Source organism: Carcharhinus amblyrhynchos, chromosome 9 (genome assembly GCF_965287045.1).
Source record: "Carcharhinus amblyrhynchos chromosome 9, sCarAmb.v2.hapA, whole genome shotgun sequence".
Classification (NCBI taxonomy): domain Eukaryota; kingdom Metazoa; phylum Chordata; class Chondrichthyes; order Carcharhiniformes; family Carcharhinidae; genus Carcharhinus; species Carcharhinus amblyrhynchos.
The window spans coordinates 69,252,994-69,272,079 of record NC_137332.1 but is presented as its reverse complement, the minus strand read 5'-3'; the positions used below and the strand labels follow the sequence as shown (position 1 = coordinate 69,272,079).

General features: G+C 42.5%; 1 protein-coding gene across 2 annotated transcripts in view; it reads right to left on the bottom strand.

Moving 5' to 3' along the window:
- Positions 1-1,417: 1,417 nt before the first annotated feature.
- LOC145347919 (flavin-containing monooxygenase 5-like) overlaps positions 1,418-19,086 on the bottom strand; it is a 49,070-nt gene continuing 31,401 nt past the window's right edge. For both annotated transcript variants that reach the window (XM_080195893.1, XM_080195895.1), the window contains exons 5-9: positions 13,968-14,110; positions 9,468-9,655; positions 7,370-7,722; positions 6,025-6,097; positions 1,418-3,706 (exon numbers count right to left, since the gene is read on the bottom strand). In XM_080195893.1, coding sequence (XP_080052019.1) covers positions 3,364-3,706; positions 6,025-6,097; positions 7,370-7,722; positions 9,468-9,655; positions 13,968-14,110 — 1,100 coding nt within the window. In that variant the 3' untranslated portion in view covers positions 1,418-3,363. The remainder of the gene's footprint in view (positions 3,707-6,024; positions 6,098-7,369; positions 7,723-9,467; positions 9,656-13,967; positions 14,111-19,086) is intronic.

Sequence of the window (19,086 nt, the reverse complement as noted above, 5' to 3'; positions counted from 1 at the left end):
CAATGCCTCTCCAATCTCTTCCGGTTCCACACATAAATTCCCACTGCTGTCTCTAACTGGCCCTAATCTTGCCCTAACCAACCTTTTGTTCTTAACATACCTATAGAACGCCTTAGGATTCTCCTTAATCCTATCAGCCAAAGTCTTCTCATGTCCTCTTTTAGCCCTTCTTAACTCACTCTTCAACTCCCTCCTAGCCAATCTAAAGTTTTCTAGTGCACTACCCGAGCCCTCAAGTCTCATCCGGACATAAGCCTCCTTTTTCTTTTTAACCAGCGAATCAACTTTTTTAGTGCACCACGGTTCCCTAGCTCGACCAATTCCTCCCTGCCTGACAGGGACATACACATCAAGGACTCGCAGTAGCTGCTCCTTGAAAAAACTCCACATTTCGGACGTTCAGTTTGCATGTTTTCCCCACGTCTGCATATGTTTTCTCTGGGTGCTCCACTTTCCTCCCACAACCCAAAGATGTGGGAGGAGGTTGTTGTCAACTTCAGGAAGTGCAGTGGAGAACATGCCCTTGTCTACAACAATGAGGGTGAAGTAGAAAGGGTCGAGAGCTTCAGGTTTTTAGGTGTCCAGATCACCAACAACCTGTCCTGGTCCCCCATGCCAAAATTATACTTAAGAGAGCTCACCGACACCTCTACTTTCTCAGAAAACTAAGGAAATTTGACATGTAGCTATGACTGTCACCAACTTTTACAGATGCATCATAGAAAGCATTCTTTCTGGTTGTATCACAGCTTGATATGGCTCCTGCTCTGCCCAAGACCGCAAGAAACTACAAAAGGCTGTAAATGTGGCCCAGTCCATCACGCAAACCAACCTCCCATCCATGGACTGTGTCTATACTTCCCACTGCTTTGGCAAAGCAGCCAGCATAATTAAGGACTCTACAGACCCTGGGCATTTTCTCTTTCACCTCCTTCCGTTGCGAGAAAGATACAAAAGTCTGAGATCACGTACCAACCGACTCAAGAACAGCTTCTTCCCTGCTGGTATCAGACTTTTGAATGGACCTACCTTGCACTAAGCTGATCTTTCTCTACACGGTAGCAATGACTGTAACACTACATTCTGCACTCTCTCCTTTCCTTCTCTATGAACAGTATGCTTTGTCTGTATAGTGTGAAGAAACAGTATTTTTCACTGTGTACTAATGCATGTGATGATAATAAATCAAATCAAACCAAGATTAAGTGGATTGACCATGCTAAATTGCCCTTTAGTGTCCCAAAGTATGAAGGTTCACCATGGTAAATGTATGGGTTATGGGGTTAGGGTGGGGGAGAGGGTCTGGGTAAGATACTATGTCAGAAAGTTGGTGCAGACCTGATGGGTTGAATGGCCTCTTCTGTACTGTTGGGATAAAAGGAGATGTTTGAAAGAAAAAACATATCACAACATAATGGATAGTACAACTAATTTAATATTTCACTTTTTCTGTTGTTTTAAAAGTTCAGATTTAAGCTTTTGAGATACATACAACTTGGGATCAAAACGGAATTTAATTATCATTATGCTAGCAGTTATTGGTTATGGGGCTGAGTAAGTGCCTCACATATGAACATGTGCAAAAATAAATCATTTGTCTCCTTGATCCTGCTCCATTTAGTTCATAGTTGATTTGTTTTGAATTCTACATTCCCACTCACCCTTGATAATAGAACATAGAACATGTAGAACACAGAAAAACCACAGCACAGACAGGCCCTTCGCCCACAAGTTGCGCCGATCACATCGCTACCTACTAGGCTTACCTATAACCCTCAATCCTATTAAGTCCCATGTACTCATCTAGAAGTCTCTTAAAAGACCCTATCGAATTTGCCTCCACCACCACCGACGGTAGCTGATTCCACTCACCCACCTCCCTCCAAGTGAAAAACTTACCCCTGACATCTCCTCTGTACTTACTCCCCAGCACCTTAAACCTGTGTCCTCTTGTGGCAACCATTTCAGCCCTGGGAAAAAGCCTCCGAGAATCATTGATTCCCCTTGCCAACAAGAATCTATCTGCCTCTGCCTTAAAAATATTCAATGATCCCACCTCCTCTGCCTTCTGATGCACAGAGTTCCGAAGTCGCACAGCCCTCAGAGAAAAAAAATTCTCATCTCTGTCCTTAAAGGGCTAACATTAGACCAGTTAAGGGCTTGTTTCTGTGCCCAACTGGGGATGGCGGAACAAAGAAGGCCAGCCTTATTACTTCACCACCTTAAGGTAGGAAGAAAAGGGGGTACCTCCATTTGAAGATGGCCTGTGCCCATCAGTGGCACCACGCCTCTTCAAGATGTTACTCTCTCTTTTGTGAGTCCGACCCCCACCCCAAGGGTCGCCGATCCCTCCCCAGCCAAGTACTCTGGACTTGGTTCTAAGCCTGGTTGCCAAGGACCTTCTCCTTAAGATTGCTTGTGGTCCCAACAGTGGCCACTAATGGGTTGTGGGACTTCTGGGACCACTCGGTTGTCAGCCAGAGTGGTCAGCCGCTCTCAAGGGCAAAGACTCCCTTTCCCCGAGAGGTGTAAAATTACCTCATTAAAGCTCCAACTCCCCAGGTATTATCCCTATGGGGCAGTCTTTTTTTGATATAGGTTGTCTTGTGACTGACTTTTCTATAGAGGTCAGGAGGTGGGGTGAGTAATACATCCCTGTAAAATTCAGCCCAGGGAGTGGATTTTCCTCAATCCTGTATTGGAGTATCTGTTCAGATCATGTGCTCCAATCTTTTGAGCAGGGCTGTGATTATTACCAACTCAACAAAGTTGAGGATCTGTGGGATGTGTGTTTTATTTCCTCTTCCGGAATTAGGTCTAACTTTTCTTTAAATACTTTTTCTTTAAGAATCATTTATCAAGAATCATGTAAAAATTATTCTTGCTTTCCCTACCCGTCCACTCCTGAAACGTTAGCTTGGGCACAGATTACAAGTACCTTCATCAAGTGGCTAACTTCATTGTCCCAGACACAAGTGTTGCAGCAAAAAAAAATCTAATTCCCATAGCATTTCTAAAAATACACTTTCAGTTCCCTTTTCTTAGAACACGTGACCCAAATATTATGCACGTTAATAGCTCATGAATTAATGAAAGGTTATTCAGTTTGTAAATGAGTATCACATGGAACGTTTTGTTCATTAAAGTAAAGCACTCAGAGTTGGCAGACTGATTCTTGGCAAACTATTCCTTAAATCAACAACAACAGCTGAACCAGATGTAAGATCTGATTCATTCAAAGAACTGCAACTTCAGGAACATATTTCACAAGAATCAAAGTACGTCACATTAAAACAATCAGAATCGGAATCTCTTATCATTAATCGGCTGGCACTAAGGGTCTCAGGAAAACCTTGTTATGAATTAGAGAAGCAGATAAATAGCACCGAGGGCAACTAATAGAGCCATGATTTTCAGTGGCATTGCCACCGATTCTTGCTGAGTCTTCATGGCCACACGAGTTTTAGTTGGTTTGATGATGCGCTCCCACTGTGCGGAGATGGTCTCCCGAGCCTTCGGCCATTTTCCGGGTCCAGTCAGTCGAAACTGGTATGGTGAGCAGGGGCCAAAGATAATCTGAAATGCCAGCCGTGGATCACTGAACAGGAGTCGCTTCAAGTTGGGCTTCACACCAATCTGCTCCGCTAACTCATCCATGTAGGCTATGTAATCAACTTGAATGGTGTGCCTTTGGGAGCGAACATACCTTATAGAGAGAGGGAGACAGACAGATGTACAACTTAACGAATTTCTGGCTTTGCCTTGAATTTCCAAGTCCTGCTTTCCTGCAGGCCACCACCCCATGGTGGGTTACCATTCCAAGGGGCTGGCACCCTTCAGTGCGCTGGGCATTCTTATATGAACATCAAGCAAGCTATCATAGCCATGCTCATCTCCCCTTTTCACTCAATGTTCACACCAAGTGTCACTGGAAAATCGCCATTTTCACTAGCTTTTGTTTCTGCTCTTTGAGATCAACAATCGCGCTGCCACCCTGCTGAACAGTAAAATGTTGCACTCACCTCCTCATGCCCCACCCCCATCCACACGTTCTGCGCCCATACTTCAATGCTGGCATCACCTGACTGGCCCAAAGCATGCAACAGATACATGGGATCGATACCACCAGTTTTCTTTCCCTGGGACAGTGGCCGGTTGCTCCCTACAGTCTCTGTCATGGCAAGCCCCCAGTTATTTCTCCCATTCCCAAACTAAAGCAAATGCAATATACTGAAAATCGGCTGTTCCCAGGTGGGTGACACATCACGTGACTTCCCATCTCTTTCCCTCACCTAGAATGCAGGGAAAACATAAGCGCACTCTACCCTTTATTTTGCCCCCTATGGAGGAGACTATTTTTGACTCATGTAACTCCTTTCTATTTGGGAGCAGCCAGATGGCATGGAACTGTGATGGGAATAGAAAGGGAGGGGGGAGGGGGTGGACCAGTGATGACGGGCATATACGAGTTACTGTACTGCATGTGGATTCTTGAGAGTTCAGGGTATTACCAGCCATGTTAGGCTTTATAGCCTTCATGGGTACTTGGTGAGGAATCCCACCCACAGCAACAGGTCTTGGTATTTTGATCACCTTCTGTGCAGCAGATGGTCTTGCTGGTATTTTTCCTGCCTTAAATATCCACCAGATGACTTCACTGTACCATATCTACCGGTGTCAGAGTTTCCCTCCTTTTTCTCACAAATAGGCATTGACTTATTTCCCTGAACTCTATCGAATAGGTGGATGACCACTTTAATCATTTAGCAGTACACTCTTCAGCTAATGCAACTGTTGAATTAATGCTAGATTTTGATACATTTTCCCTGAATACTCACACACTAACTCTGCCAATGTAACAACCTATTCCACAGAATATAAGGGATCTGATTCTTAGCTGTTTTGTGTGTATGTCCAACTCAAAATGAACCCATCAGATAAAGGTTACTGCAGAGATTGTCTTCTGTTCATATTATTGGGTTTATCTCAATGATTACCACCCAAAATTCTAATGGCTCTCGAGTTAACTCATGTCCAATGCGTGGGTTTTCTTTTGTGATTTTTATTCTCCAAGGTTTTCAGAGTGCCACTGACATTTAGCACAAAGGAAGCTAGGGGAAATGGGGCTTTCAACAATATTTAGTAAAACATAATGAAGACAGTGAGTAGAGTTGAGATATAAAACAGATTACTGATGTATAAAATGCATCGTCATAGCATGTCTGTGTAACATGTCTGTGTAGAGTTTGCACATTATCCCCATGTCTGCATGGGTTTCCTCTGGGTGCTCCAGTTTCCTCCCACACTCCAAAGATGTGCGGGTTAGGTTGATTGGCCATGCTAAATAGACTCTAGTTTAGCAGGGTAAATATGTGGGGTTAAGGGAATAGGGCCTGGATGTGATTGTGGTCGGTGCAGACTCAATGGGCTGAAAGGACTACATCTGCACTGTAGGGATTCTATGATAAAGCAAAGAAGTGACATCAACTATTTATAGAACATTGGTTAAGCCACACGTAGTGCAATCTGGTCTCCATATGAAAAGAATATAACAATACTGAAGAAGGAAAAAAGGCACACAAGAATGCTACTGGAACTGAGCATATGCACTTAGCAGGGATAGCAGAACAGACTGGGGATCTTTCCCTTAGAAAACAGAATGCCAAGTGGTGACCTGATGGAGATCTTTAAGATCATGAAAAGGTGACAGAAAGTAGATGAGGGCATAGTTTTCCACTTGTGGAAGAGTCCAAAACTACAGGATACAAATATAAGATAGTCACTAACAAATCCTACTGGGAATTTGGGAGAGGTGCTTTTACCCAAAGAGTGGTTAGAATATGGGGTGCACCATCATAAGGGTTGTTAAGACTAATTGCACGGTTCTATTTAAAGGGAAGCTAGATAAACAAAAGAGGGAGATGTGAATAGAAGGTAGATGACAAGAATGGGGCACAAACTCTAGCAAAAACTTGTTGGCTGAGCAGCTTGTTTTGGTGCTCCAAATTCTATGTATTTTAATACCTTTTGGCCATTTTTTCTTTCTTCTCTGTGATCTCTGCCATCATGGTGCTAACTGGAGGCAGCTTAGCCAAACCTGGAAAATTAAAATAAAAGAAAAAGAACATTGTTAATCGAGCTTACCTCATCAATGTTGTAAAAGCAAACACAGTTACCACCTTGCAACAGCAGACTGCCGTCTTTGACATAAACTAATATGTTTTAACTTGCTGTTTGATCAGCGATTGAATCACCAGGGATTGATACGAAGATGGGGATTAACAATTAACAATATTTGAATTCATTGCATCAACTGTGAATTACTTTTTGGATTAAGAAGCTAGAATGCAGGGCTAGAGCTCACAGTGCACTACAAACAAGAGTTGAGAAAAAGGGACTGAGGTAATTTGAAACTTAATGACTGAGCGGAAGTCCTAGGAAGAAGTTAAATCATTCTGTTGTTTGGATTAGCTTAGAAACAAAAGGTTAAAGCAGATGCTATGACTGCTGGCAAAGTATGTATCCATCACATTTATTTTCCCCTCAATTTCCCTCTAAAGTTCATACTATTGCCAGCTGGACCTTAAACCTGGAGGGGGATTCTGCATGTAATATTCAAGACAAGTAATTACTCTTGACTACTTGGTAGGTTAACATAGTCACTTCAATATTGTTCTTATTCAGCATCCACACAGTCTTTCCCAAGCTCACCACCAGCTGGCAGTCTAGAGCAACTGACGAAGTATGTCCCTCCTAGTTCGCAGCAAATTTGCATTTCCCAAATAAGAACGCAAAGAAAAGTGTGATCAAAGAGACGAAGCTTAATCATAGAATCCCTACAGTGCAGAAAGAGGCCATCTGGCTTATTGAACCTAGACTGACCAAAATTCCACACAGGCTATATTAACATATTTACTTTGCTAATCCCCCTGACATTAGGTTCAATTTAGCATGGCCAAACAACCTAACCCCCACATCTTTGGACTGTGGGAGGAAACCGGAGCACCGGAGGAAATCCGCACAGACACAGCGAGAATGTGCAAACATCACACAGACGGTGACCCGAGACCTGAAATTGAACCCACGTCCCTATGCTGTGAGGCAGTAGTGCTAACCACTGTGCTGCCCCATAATGCAGCATATGCCGAAAATTGAACCTGCAAATTATGATCTGTTTAGCTCAGTAATTGATAGAGCACTTAAGGAGTTGTGGTAAATCATGAATCATCACTTTGGCAACAAGATAGCTAAGTAATGGCATTATCTCAGCAACACATAATGCCATACAGTACTTTGTACAGCTCTATTCAAATCACATGTAATAAAAATAAAGGATATAAAGTATTGAATATTGTAAGTACCCTCATACCTTTAAAAACCCTTGTGGCCCAACGTGCTTGAAGTTCAGATACTGGCATAATAGCTCCTATTGGCTGGACAAGACCAATGATGGCCAGAGTTGGCTGCTCCAACTGAGGTGGAAAGATATATTTGTGGAGAGAAACATGGTTTTTGTTGACTTTAACAACAGATTCGTCTAGAAATGGAAAAGAGAATGTGTATCCTGTTGCAAAAACAACAACATCGATGTCTTCCACTGTGCTATCTTCAAAGATGGCAGCAGTTTCAGTAAATTGCTTCACATTCGGTTTCACGAGTATTGCACCCGACATAATGCGATTTGGCAAATCATCATTGATTGTTGGATGTTGGCTGAAAAAACTGCAATAGAGATAACATCCCAGCAATAACGACTGGAGTACATTGGTGTCATCAATCAAAGTTACAGTCCAGGTTTACAAAATAACTTATCGAATGGAAGTACCAACAAAGTGAAGTGCGGAGAAGTGTGAGGTAATTCACTTCGGTAGGAATAACAGATGTGTTGAGTATAGGGCTAACGGGAGGACTTTGAATAGTGTGGATGAACAGAGGGATCGAGGTGTATTTGTACATAGATCCCTGAAAGTTGGGAATCAAGTAGATAAGGTTGTTAAGAAGGCATACGGTGTCTTGGCGTTTATTGGTAGGGGGATTGAATTTAGGAGTCGCAGCGTCATGTTGCAACTGTACACAACTCTGGTGCGGCCGCACTTGGAGTACTGTGTGCAGTTCTGGTCCCCATATTACAGGAAGGATGTGGAGGCTTTGGAGAGGGTGCAGAGGAGGTTTACCAGGATGTTGCCTGGTATGGAGGGGAGGTCCTATGAGGAGAGACTGAGGGATTTGGGGTTGTTTTCGCTAGAAAGAAGGCAGCTAAGAGGGGTTCTTATTGAAACATATAAGATGATTAGAGGTTTAGATAGGGTGGATAGTGATAGCCTTTTTCCTCGGATGGAGAAAGCTAGCACGAGGGGGCATGGCTTTAAATTAAGGGGGGGTAGTTATAGGACGGATGTCAGGGGTAGGTTCTTTACCCAGAGGGTGGTGAGGGATTGGAATGCCCTGCCTGCTGCAGTTGTAAATGCGCCTAGTTTGGGGGCGTTTAAGAGATCCGTGGATAGGTTTATGGACGAAAAGGGATTGGTTTAGATTAGTGGGACATTGTTTTTTAACTGGTCGGCGCAACATCGTGGGCCGAAGGGCCTGTTCTGTGCTGTAATGTTCTATGTTCTATGTTCTAAATATATAACTACTGCCAGCTAATGGTGGGCAATTACAATAAAAAGCAAAGGGACTTATTGACTGGAAGTCACGAGGATGGAGGTTGCCTTCATGTGATCACCCCCTCCCCCCAAATCCCCAAAGAGCAAAAACCAGGAGCTGTGAAGAGCACAGATTGAATTCGCCACATAGGGAAGAATGGAAATGAGAAGAAGATAGATTTGAGACTAGGTGTGCACTTCTTCTGAGTATGGGGCAAGGTACTAGAAAATAAATATTCACATACTGTCTGATGACCAGCACTGCCTAAGTAACCATATTCCCAGAAACACAAGTTGAGTGGGGAAATGAAATCCCCAAGTATCTCATTCCTTTAGATTTTAATTGTTCGGAAATTTTTAAAATGTATTTTTTTTCATTGGGTCTCTTTTATCTCCCACTCCTTCTTAATCCCATCTTTCTTTTCCCTCTATTGCTCTTTTTGAGATTCAATTGATTATCCTAATTGGCACTTTCTGATTTCAATTTCACCTATATCAGTAAGGATTATTCAAGCTGATTGGGTGAGGAGGCATGCTCTTGAGACATGCTGTGGGTAGCCCTGCTCACACACAGCACATGGACAGAGGGCACGGTGCTGAAAATGATCTCACAGAACTGCAATTCACCCTGCAAAAAAAAATGGACAGACTGCGGGGAAGAGTAATGAAGAACGAAATGTTGGTGACTGCAAACTCTGGGCCATTAGCATAGGCCATCAGAGGTTGGTCAACGAGGGAGGTATTAATGTGTGACTTAAGGAAGAGAGAAAATTGCACCAGTGTTAGGTCTTCTAGAACAAAACGCTGCTCGATATTACAAACCTGTGGGTAGGCTGCAGGCCATAGTTTGCATGATTAAAGCTAAGATTCAGGGTCTTTTCGGCAAACCAGGTCACAAAATGTAAAGGCACGCAGGTATTAATGCGTCTGTTAAACAACACGTCTCCAGGTAAACCTCCATAGCCCTGACGGTTTACTATCCAGGCACCTCTTCTCGTACTCAGAAATACCTATGGAACATTTCAAGAACACAAGGGCATTAAATTTTAAAATCTGCCCCATTGTGCATGCACAGATAAACATTAACACTGCATTTGATTTTCCCCCAAGGGGAACCAAGTATGTTCAGTGGATTCTGGAGATTTGGGTAGGGGCTGCGGTGAAAGGAAAAGAGAAACAATCCCAATAGATTTCCCACTTTTAATTTTCCAATAGTTCCTGTCAGAATATTGGAAAGAACATAAACATCAGGAAGAGGCAAGCAGCCTTGTAACTGGTGAAATGTCATGAACACCCTTATTTGGCCCACGAACCACCCTGTCTCTTTCTTGTAAAATAGGTTTCAACTTTATCTCAGTTACTGCTTTTCAGAAGCCTCAGGCTAGTCTACTGTAATTTAATTAACAAACCTCATTTTTGAAAAATCATGATTTTTAATCAGTTCTGGCAACTTTCACCCTGCAAAAAAAAAACCATGGACAGGCTGTGGGGAAGTGTAATGAAAAACAAATGCCATTTCCAGCTACTAAGGGCTCACAGTGAACAAATCCATGTCAGATGGAGTGTCTTCATATGGTCTACTTTTACAAATGACTGAAGAGAACAATTCTTGACAGGTAGGTTCTATCACAAATTCTGCCACACAAGAAGCTTCCAAGAGTCATTGCGAGTTGTCGTTTTCACACAAGGGGAGATAGTGTGTAGTGGTATTGTCGCTAGACTACTAATCCAGAGATCCAGGGTAATGTTCCAGGGACCCAGCTTCGAATCCCACCATGGCAGATGGTGAAAGTTGAATTCAATAAAAAAAAATCTGGAATTAAAAATCTAATGATGATTGTTGTTAAAAACCCATCTGGTTCACTAATGTCCTTCAGAGAAGGAAATCTGCCGTCCTTACCTGGTCTTGCCTAAAAGCAACTCCAGAGCTACAGCAATGTGTTTGACTCTTACCTATCGGCTGAAATGTTCTAGCAAGCCACTCAGTTCAAGCGCAATAAGCGACGGGCAACAAATACTGGCTCTGCCACATCCCGTGAAAGAATCAAAAAACGCTTTGGCCTTCGTCGCCACTGGTAATTGCGGAGGTGTGCACCAACCCACAGGAAGTGTTGCCATTTTCCTATGTCATCAACTAGTGACTCCCAGGTATGATAATTAATGTCTAGGGCTTTCATGAAATGTTTCTGAGCATCCTTGAAGCCAAGCTTTTGGCATCCTACTGGATAGCTGGTTCCGGCTTTCTCACCATGCAGGAAGTATTTGGCACGTAGCCATCCTCCATGCTGTGGACATTCCTGTGCAAACATTTTGAGGTCTTCAGAAGAAGTCACTTGAACTAAAAATGTTTCTCTCTCCACAGATGTTGCTAGACTTCTGCTGACTTCTTCCGGCATTTTCTGTTTTTGTTTCAGATTTGCATCTGCAATACTTTGCTTTTATTTTGGGGTTGAAATGTGGAACTTGCTTCCACTTTCAGCAATAGAGGTGAATAGCTTTGGTGTATTTAAATAAAAGCGAGATAACAATATGAGGGAGAAAGGAATATAATGGTATACTGATAGAGCAAAATGAAAAGAGGGTGAATACAAGTTTGCGTGGCGTGTTAACATTCCATTATGCTCATTGAGCTCAAATAGCCAGCTTTTGTGTAGTAAATTTGATGTTTGTAACTGATGTACATGCAGTAGATGTATTGCAGAATACAGCAACAGAAGGTGGCCTTTTATTGGACAGCAGATCATAGTAACGTGTGTAACCCAGGTTAAAACAAGAAATACTGGACTAGGTTGTGAAACAGACCTGCCACAACAACTTGTTTTTATATGGTGGATTCATGTAATAAAACCACCCCCCCAGGTTTCTTCACCAGAAAAGCTTTGGCTCTGAAGCACAGGAATTGATAATGCCGCAGATGACCTAAAGCTTGATCAAAGAGTGAGGTTCTAAAGAACATCTAAATGGAGGTAAGAGAGTAACGGAGGAGGAAAGGTTTGAGTAAATTTTGGAGCTTGGGACCGTGAAGGAACAACTACCAATGGTGAAGCAAGTGAAATTAGGGATGTTCCAGATGCCAGAATTAGCAGAGTGAAGATGTCCAGGAAGAAGAATTTGGGGCTGGAGGAGATTTCAGAGATATGGAAGGAGGAAAGTTTAAAGGTTATTTATTAATGTCACAAATAGGTTTACGTTAACACTTCAATGAAGTTACTGTGAAAATCCCCTACTCGCCATACTCCAATCACTGTTTGGGTAAACTAAGGGAGAATTTAGCATGGCTAATGCACATAACCAGCAGGCCTTTGGACTGTAGGAGGAAACTGGAGCACCTGGAGGAATCCCACACAGACCCATGGAGAACATACAAACTCCACAGAGACAGTGACCCAAGCCGAGATTCGAACTCAGATCCCCGGTGCTGAGAGGCAGCAATGCTAACCACAATGCCACCAGAAGAAATTTAAAAATGAGGATGAGAGCTGTAAAAATCAAGGCACTGCTTAACTGGCAGCCAATGCAAGTCCGCAAGCACATAGGTGACCAGAACTTGGTACGATTTAGGACATGGGCAGGAGATGATGACAAGTTTACGAATTGTGGAAGATGGGAGGCTGGTCAGCAGTGCACTGAAACAGTTGAGTCTAGAGTTTATGGCATGATAAGGATTTTAGAAACAGATGAGCTGAGGCAAGGGGTGAAGAGTGTCAATGTTACAGAGGTGAAAATGGGTCATCTTGGTAATGGCGCAGATGTGTGGTTGGAAGCTCATCGGTGTTAAACATAGCTCCAGTATGCTTCAGCGTGAGAGAGGGAGAGACCACTGGCTGGCAAATGGAGCAGATCCAAACACAATGGCTTTAGCCTGTCCAATATTTAATTGGAGGATATTTTTGCTCTTCCAAACCAGAACGTTATTCAAACAGATGACAATTTAGAGGCAATTTAGTAATAAGGGAGGGGTGGGTTTTGGAACACACACATGGAAACAGACGGTGTAATTTGTGTCTTTAATAGGAGTTATTTTATGAGCGTGGAAATGGAAACTGGATTGGAGGGATTCAAAGATGGAGTTCCAGGAAAGTAAGGCACTAATTTGGGAGTTTCAAGGCCTTGGGAGAGAAAAGGGAGATTGGAGATAGGGTGGTGAAATGCCAGGATGGAAGGTTAGAAATAGTGTGGTGAATGGAGTGCCAAAATCTATGCAGTTGGGATTTTGTAAGCTCAGTTTTTGTGCGAATTGAGAGAGAGATTTTTAAACAGAGGACAATAGAGGAGTGCAGGAACTGCATCACAAATTGTCTTTTTCTTCCAACCTGCTGCTCATTTTCTGCTTTTATTTCAGGCTTCTAGCATTTGCAATCTTCCTTCATCATGTCAAAGCCTGGCTGATTCATAATAATTTTACTTTCCTGCACTGCACAGTATACAAGATTGGCCTGTGGCAGCTCATTGTGCATCCTCAAAGTATCACTGCTTGTTTGTCCCTCATGAGACCCAATCCCAACTGGCACACAGACATGCACCCGCATGGCTCAGGGAGAACACTGGCTTCCCAAGGGTGGAATTGTAACAAGAGATTACACAAATCAGCCTTGTGACTTGTGTGAAATGTTCAGAGCTTTGAAAGGAATTGATGGGGCTGGAGAGTATTCACTCTGCTGGTGGAAGACTTTAGGACTGGAGGACGTAGTCCTAACATCAGAACCAGGCCACGCAGGAGTGAGATGAGGAGACTGTTGCAGAGGGTGACAGAGTGGCAGTAGAGCTCTCCCATACAAAAATAGACGTGAGCTCAATTAGAAGTTTAATTGGGTTGATATATTTTTGTTAGATAAGGGTTAAAAAAGGATGGGGAGCCAAGACAGCTGCTGGAATCTGGAGAACAGTAGCTACGATTGCACTGAAAGTGGGGCAAGATTAAGACACAAAATGGTCCGCCCCTGTTCCTATGCAATTATCCACTGTTATTTGTTGCCATACTCTGGACATTGTTCTTTTCTCTACTGCCGTGTGACAAGAACTGGAGGGTGGAGAAGAAGCACCACCGTAGCAGATTATAACAGATTGGGTTTAGAACAGCACTAAGGGATATATGGATAAAGTTTCGGTGAAAGCTAGTCGATTCTTTTAAAGTCAATATCTACTTTCAACAATTCTGAAAGGCGAGACACCTTGGCTGGAATGTTACTGTCTCACCCACCCCGATTCAGGGGCGGGCAAGGCTCACAGAACGGAATTCTCTGTTGGCCTCGGGTGGGATCTTATGAGCTCACCCAAGTGAGGTCGTAAAATCCCACCCCTTATTTTTGTGGCGGCGCTTACCTGTTTAGCATATCGACTGATTTCAACAGCAAGGTCACCCCCGGAGTTTCCAATTCCAATTACAACCACTCTCATTCCTTCATAAAACAGGGGTCCTTTGTATTCCTTACTGTGCAGGTACTGACCCTTGAACTTTTCTATGCCTAGTTAAAAATAGGAGATGGAGAGAATACAAGCAGAGTGTTACATCCTCAATATGCAATCCCATCTGGTAATAAAAAGCTTGATAGATAGGCGAAAGGATTTTGTGCTTTAGTCTGTGCAGGAAATGGGCAATCTCAGCACAGGAGGAAGCTATTTGCCTCATTGACACTGGCTTCCTTAACCCTAATCGTAATTCCTGCACATACGCCATGATTTGATCAGCACCAATTTATCTGTGATAGGCTTAGTGGTTTTTCATTTAAGTTACATTTAGCAGTTTCCTTTTTAACCAGAGTTCATGTCGCCCCAACATTGTTCCCCAGTCTTTCTGCCTTTCTCCTTCATCTGCTTCTCAAAATGCACCGGCAAAATCTCTTGGCATTCTGCATTTTCTATGATCCATCTCACTCCTGTTTAAAGCTTTCCCTGCCTGCTTTCTATTTACCTTGATGTTGATAGTCTTTTTCATACTGTCCATATGTCCTTCCCATATCCTTGATTTGTTTCTCTTTTCTATTTTACTTCTGTATTGTGAACTTTAATTTTAGGATATTCCTCTCTAAGAGCCTTCATTTATGATCTGCTGCCCCAGATTTTGCAATAGTAATGATGGCAAAACCGTCAGTTACTACATTGTGAGGGCAGCAACTCCCAGACTCTGCACATGTGCAACTAAAATCCGAAATCTGGGATTTGATGTCTGGAATATTTAATCAATTAGAAATCACTGAGCTGATGAAAACTTCTACACTAATGTTTTCTCACTGCAAGAAAACATTGAAGAAGTTACATTTTTTGAATGAGGTATAACTGGATTTTTAACAGCATACTATACTTATAATAACTGCTAAATAACATTCCTGGTTTAGAAAGAGTACTTTTCTCTATTCTATATCAAGTGTCTCCATGAAATTCCACATCTCTAAAAACAAATAAAGTTTGTTTAGGAGATTTCAGCTGTTATTTTAGCTGTCCATGTGCACGTCCTAATCATTGGTTTCACTATCTGTAAAATTTAAAACTTGGAAGTGAATTTCTTTAGTGTTATTTTCTTCCTGTTTTGCTGTCTATGAGAATACTTCACTGTGATTGTCTGTTTAACTTTCTTGTTGAGATCGTTGTTGCTGGATGCCTGGGGATCTCTCTGACTTGGCACCAGAGGCAAAGCGAGTCCAGGAAAGGTGAAATGATGCCAGGAGACCGCTAGATCATTGTGGGCAAATATCTTTGAGGACAGTGACGAGTGCTGTGGCTTCAGGGCTGACTGCAAAATTCAGACAAACTTTGGTTGAAGACCAGCTTGAGGGGAAATTTGATAGAGATATTCAGAATCATGAGGGGTCCAGTCAGAATAAATAGGGAGAAGATAGAGGGCAGATTTAAGGTGATTGGTTAAACTGCCAATGGCGAGGTGAAGAAAAACATTTTTCGACAGTAAGTGTTTAAGACATGGAATGTACTCTGCCCGGAATTTAGTGCAGGCAGACTTTCGGAAGGAACATAAGAACATAAGAACTAGGAGCAGGAATAGGCCATCCAGCCCCTTGAGCCTGCTCCGCCATTCAATAAGATCATGGCTGATCTTTTTTGTGGACTCAACTCCACTTATCCGTCTGCTCACCATAACCCTTAGTTCCTTTACTGTTCAAAAATTTATCTATCCTTGCCTTAAAAACATTCAATGAGGTAGCTTCAACTTCTTCACTGAGCAGGGAATCCCACAGATTCACAACCCTTTGCGTGAAGAAGTTCCTCCTCAACTCACTCCTAAATCTGCTTCCTCTTATTTTGAGGGTATGCCCCTTAGTTCTAGTTTCACCCATCAGTGGAAACAACTTCCCTGCTTCTATCTTATCTATTCCCTTCATAATCTTATATGTTTCTATAAGATTTCCCTCATTCTTCTGAATTCCAATGAGCATAGCCCCAGTCTACTCAGTCTCTCCTCACAAGCCAACCCTCTCAACTCCGGAATCAACCTAGGGAATCTCCTCTGCGCTCCCTCCAGTGCCAGTACATCCTTTTGCAAGTAAGGAGACCAAAACTGTACATAGTACTCCAGGTGTGGCTTCACCAGCACCTTATACAGCTGCAACATCATCTTGCTATTTTTAAATCCCATTCCTCTAGCAATGAAGGACAAAATTCCATTTACCTTCTTAATTACCTGCTGCACCTGCAAACCAACTCCTTGGGACTCCGGCACAAGGACACACAGGTCCCCCTGCACAGCAGCACGCTGCAATTTTTTAAGCATTTAAATAGTCCATTTTGCTGTTATTCCTACCAAAATGGATGGCCTCACATTTTCCAACATTGTACTCCATCTGCCAGACCTTCGCCCACTCACTTAGATTATCTATATCCCTTTGCATCCCTTTAGTGTCCTCTACACACTTTGCTCTTCCACCCATCATCGTGTCATCTGCGAATTTTGACACACTACACTTGGTCCCCAACTCCAAATCATCTATGTAAATCGTAAACAACTGCAGAGCCAACACTGATCCAAGGCACACCACTAGTCACTTAGCACCAACCAGAAAAACACCCATTTATGCCCGCTCTTTGCTTTCTGTTAGTTAACAATCCTCTATCCAGGCTAATACATTACCCATACCACTGTGCACCTTTATCTTATGTAGCAGTCTTTGGTGCGGCACCTTGTCAAATGCCTTCTGGAAATCCAGATACACCACATCCACAGGTTCCCCACTGTCCATTGCACATGTAATGTTCTCAAAGAATTCCACCAAATTAGCCAAACATGACCTGCCCTTCATGAACCCATGGTGCATCTTACCAATGGGACAATTTATATCCAGATGTCTTGCTATTTCTTCCTTGATGATAGATTCAAGTATTTTCCCTACTACAGGAGTTAAACTAACCAGCCTATAGTTATCTACCATCTTACTGCAGCCTGCTGCTGCTCTCAGGCATGTCTCGGATTGGTCCTCCAGTGTCAAAATCTCGTCTGCCACCCTTTCATCAATTTTTATAAATCAAAACTCATCTGGCTCACTAATGTCCTTTTGGGAAGGAAATCTGTCGTCCTTACCTGGTTTGGCTCCAGACTACAGACCCACAGCAATGTGGTTAACTCTTAGCAGCTCTGCAGTGGCCACCAAGCCATTCAGATTAAGGGCATGGGCAATAAATGTTGGCCTTGCCAGTGACGCCAATTTCCCATGAAAGATTAAATAAATAAGTAAGGTTGACTGTTTCCCCAGGGCAGGAAACAGGAGTTTGACAACAGGAGGGAAAATCCAGCTCTTGATGTCCACTGTGGTGGTGAGCTTGCCTCAGTCAGAATATTGAGAGTTCAATCCCATCCAGGGACTTGACACACCAGTGTCATACTAAAGGAGCTCTGCACTGCTAGAATTGCTATCTGTTGGATAAGGTATTAATCTGAAGGCACTGTCTGCTCTCTCAGGTGGATGCATAAGATCGCATGGCTCTACTCCAAACAGCAGCAGGCAATTCCTGCCCAATATTGACATAGCATACAGCTCAGTAACAGGTCATTCAGCCCAACAAATCTGTGCAGGCATTTATATTCCACTCGAGTCTCCTCTCAGCCTTCCTCAATAAATTCTTTCAGTATTACCTCATTCTTTTTTCCCTCATTGGCTTATTTAACTTCCCCTTAAATTCCTCTGTACTGTTCACCTCAACTACACCCATGACACTGAGTTCTACATTCTGGCTAAAGAAGTTTCTTCTAAATTCCCTATTTAAGTTTTGGTGACAGTCTTATTTTGATGGCTTTTAGTTTTGTTCTTCCAGAAATGCAAGCACCCTCATGACACCGTTAAAACATTTTCATGATTTTGAAGGCGTTTATTTGGTCATCATTCCTATTTCAAGTGAGAAGTGATCCAGCTGTTCATTTTTTCCTCAAAGGTACAACTTTGCAGTTCTGGTATTATCCTTGCAAATCTGATTCAAACCCTGCTAGTGCCTCTACCTCCTTCTTCGCAACGTGGCAATTAGAACTGTACAATACTCCAAATATGGTGTAACCCAGATTCTTTACAATGTAGAAGGCAGCCATTCAGCCCATTGAGTCTGCACTGGTTCTCTGAAAGAACATTCTACCTCATCCCACTCCCCTGCCTTATCCCAGAAACCTTGCACATTTTCAGGTAATAATCCAATTCCCTTCTCAATACCTTGATTAAAACTTCCAACAAACTCTTGAAGTTCATTCCAGACTTCAACTACCCTCTGGGTGAAAACTGTTTTCTTCATATCAATTCTACTTCTGCCAATTATTTTGAATCTGTGCTCTCTAGGTCTTTACCTGCCCATGCCCCTCATGACCTAGATCAAGTCTCCTCTTAGCCATCTTATCTCCAAAGAAAACAGTCCTAACCTCTCCAATCTTTCCTCATAGATACACTTCTTTATCCTTGGAACCATCCTTGTGACTCTCCTCTGTCCTCTCTCCAATGCCTTCACATCCTTCCTCAAGTTTGGCATCTAGAACTGGATGCAGTATTCAGACAAGGTCAAACTTTTAGCACAACTGTTCTACTTCTCAATTGTATTCCTTTAGGGACAAACCTTAGTATTTGATTTGCCTTTTTGTGGTCCAATTGACCCATGTCACAACATTCATTGATTTGAGTATTTGTAATCCCAGCTTCATTTATGTCTCAACCTATTCAGATTCTTCCTTCCCCTTCCCCTCACCAAATAATATGTAAATTCCTTCCTTTCATTATTAAAATTAAATACCTCACTCGTAACTTTGTTGAAATTCATTTGCAATATGCCCATTCTGCAAGTTTCCCAACGTAGTTTGTTGCAGTCTTCCTCATTATCACCTGTATCTCCCAACTGATTGTCACCTGCAAATTTAGAAATTGTGTTTTGTTCCTAAAATCTATATCTTTAATATAATTTATTGACAATCATGTCCCCAGCACTGATTCTCGTGAGACACTACTTAGCATCCTCTGCCACT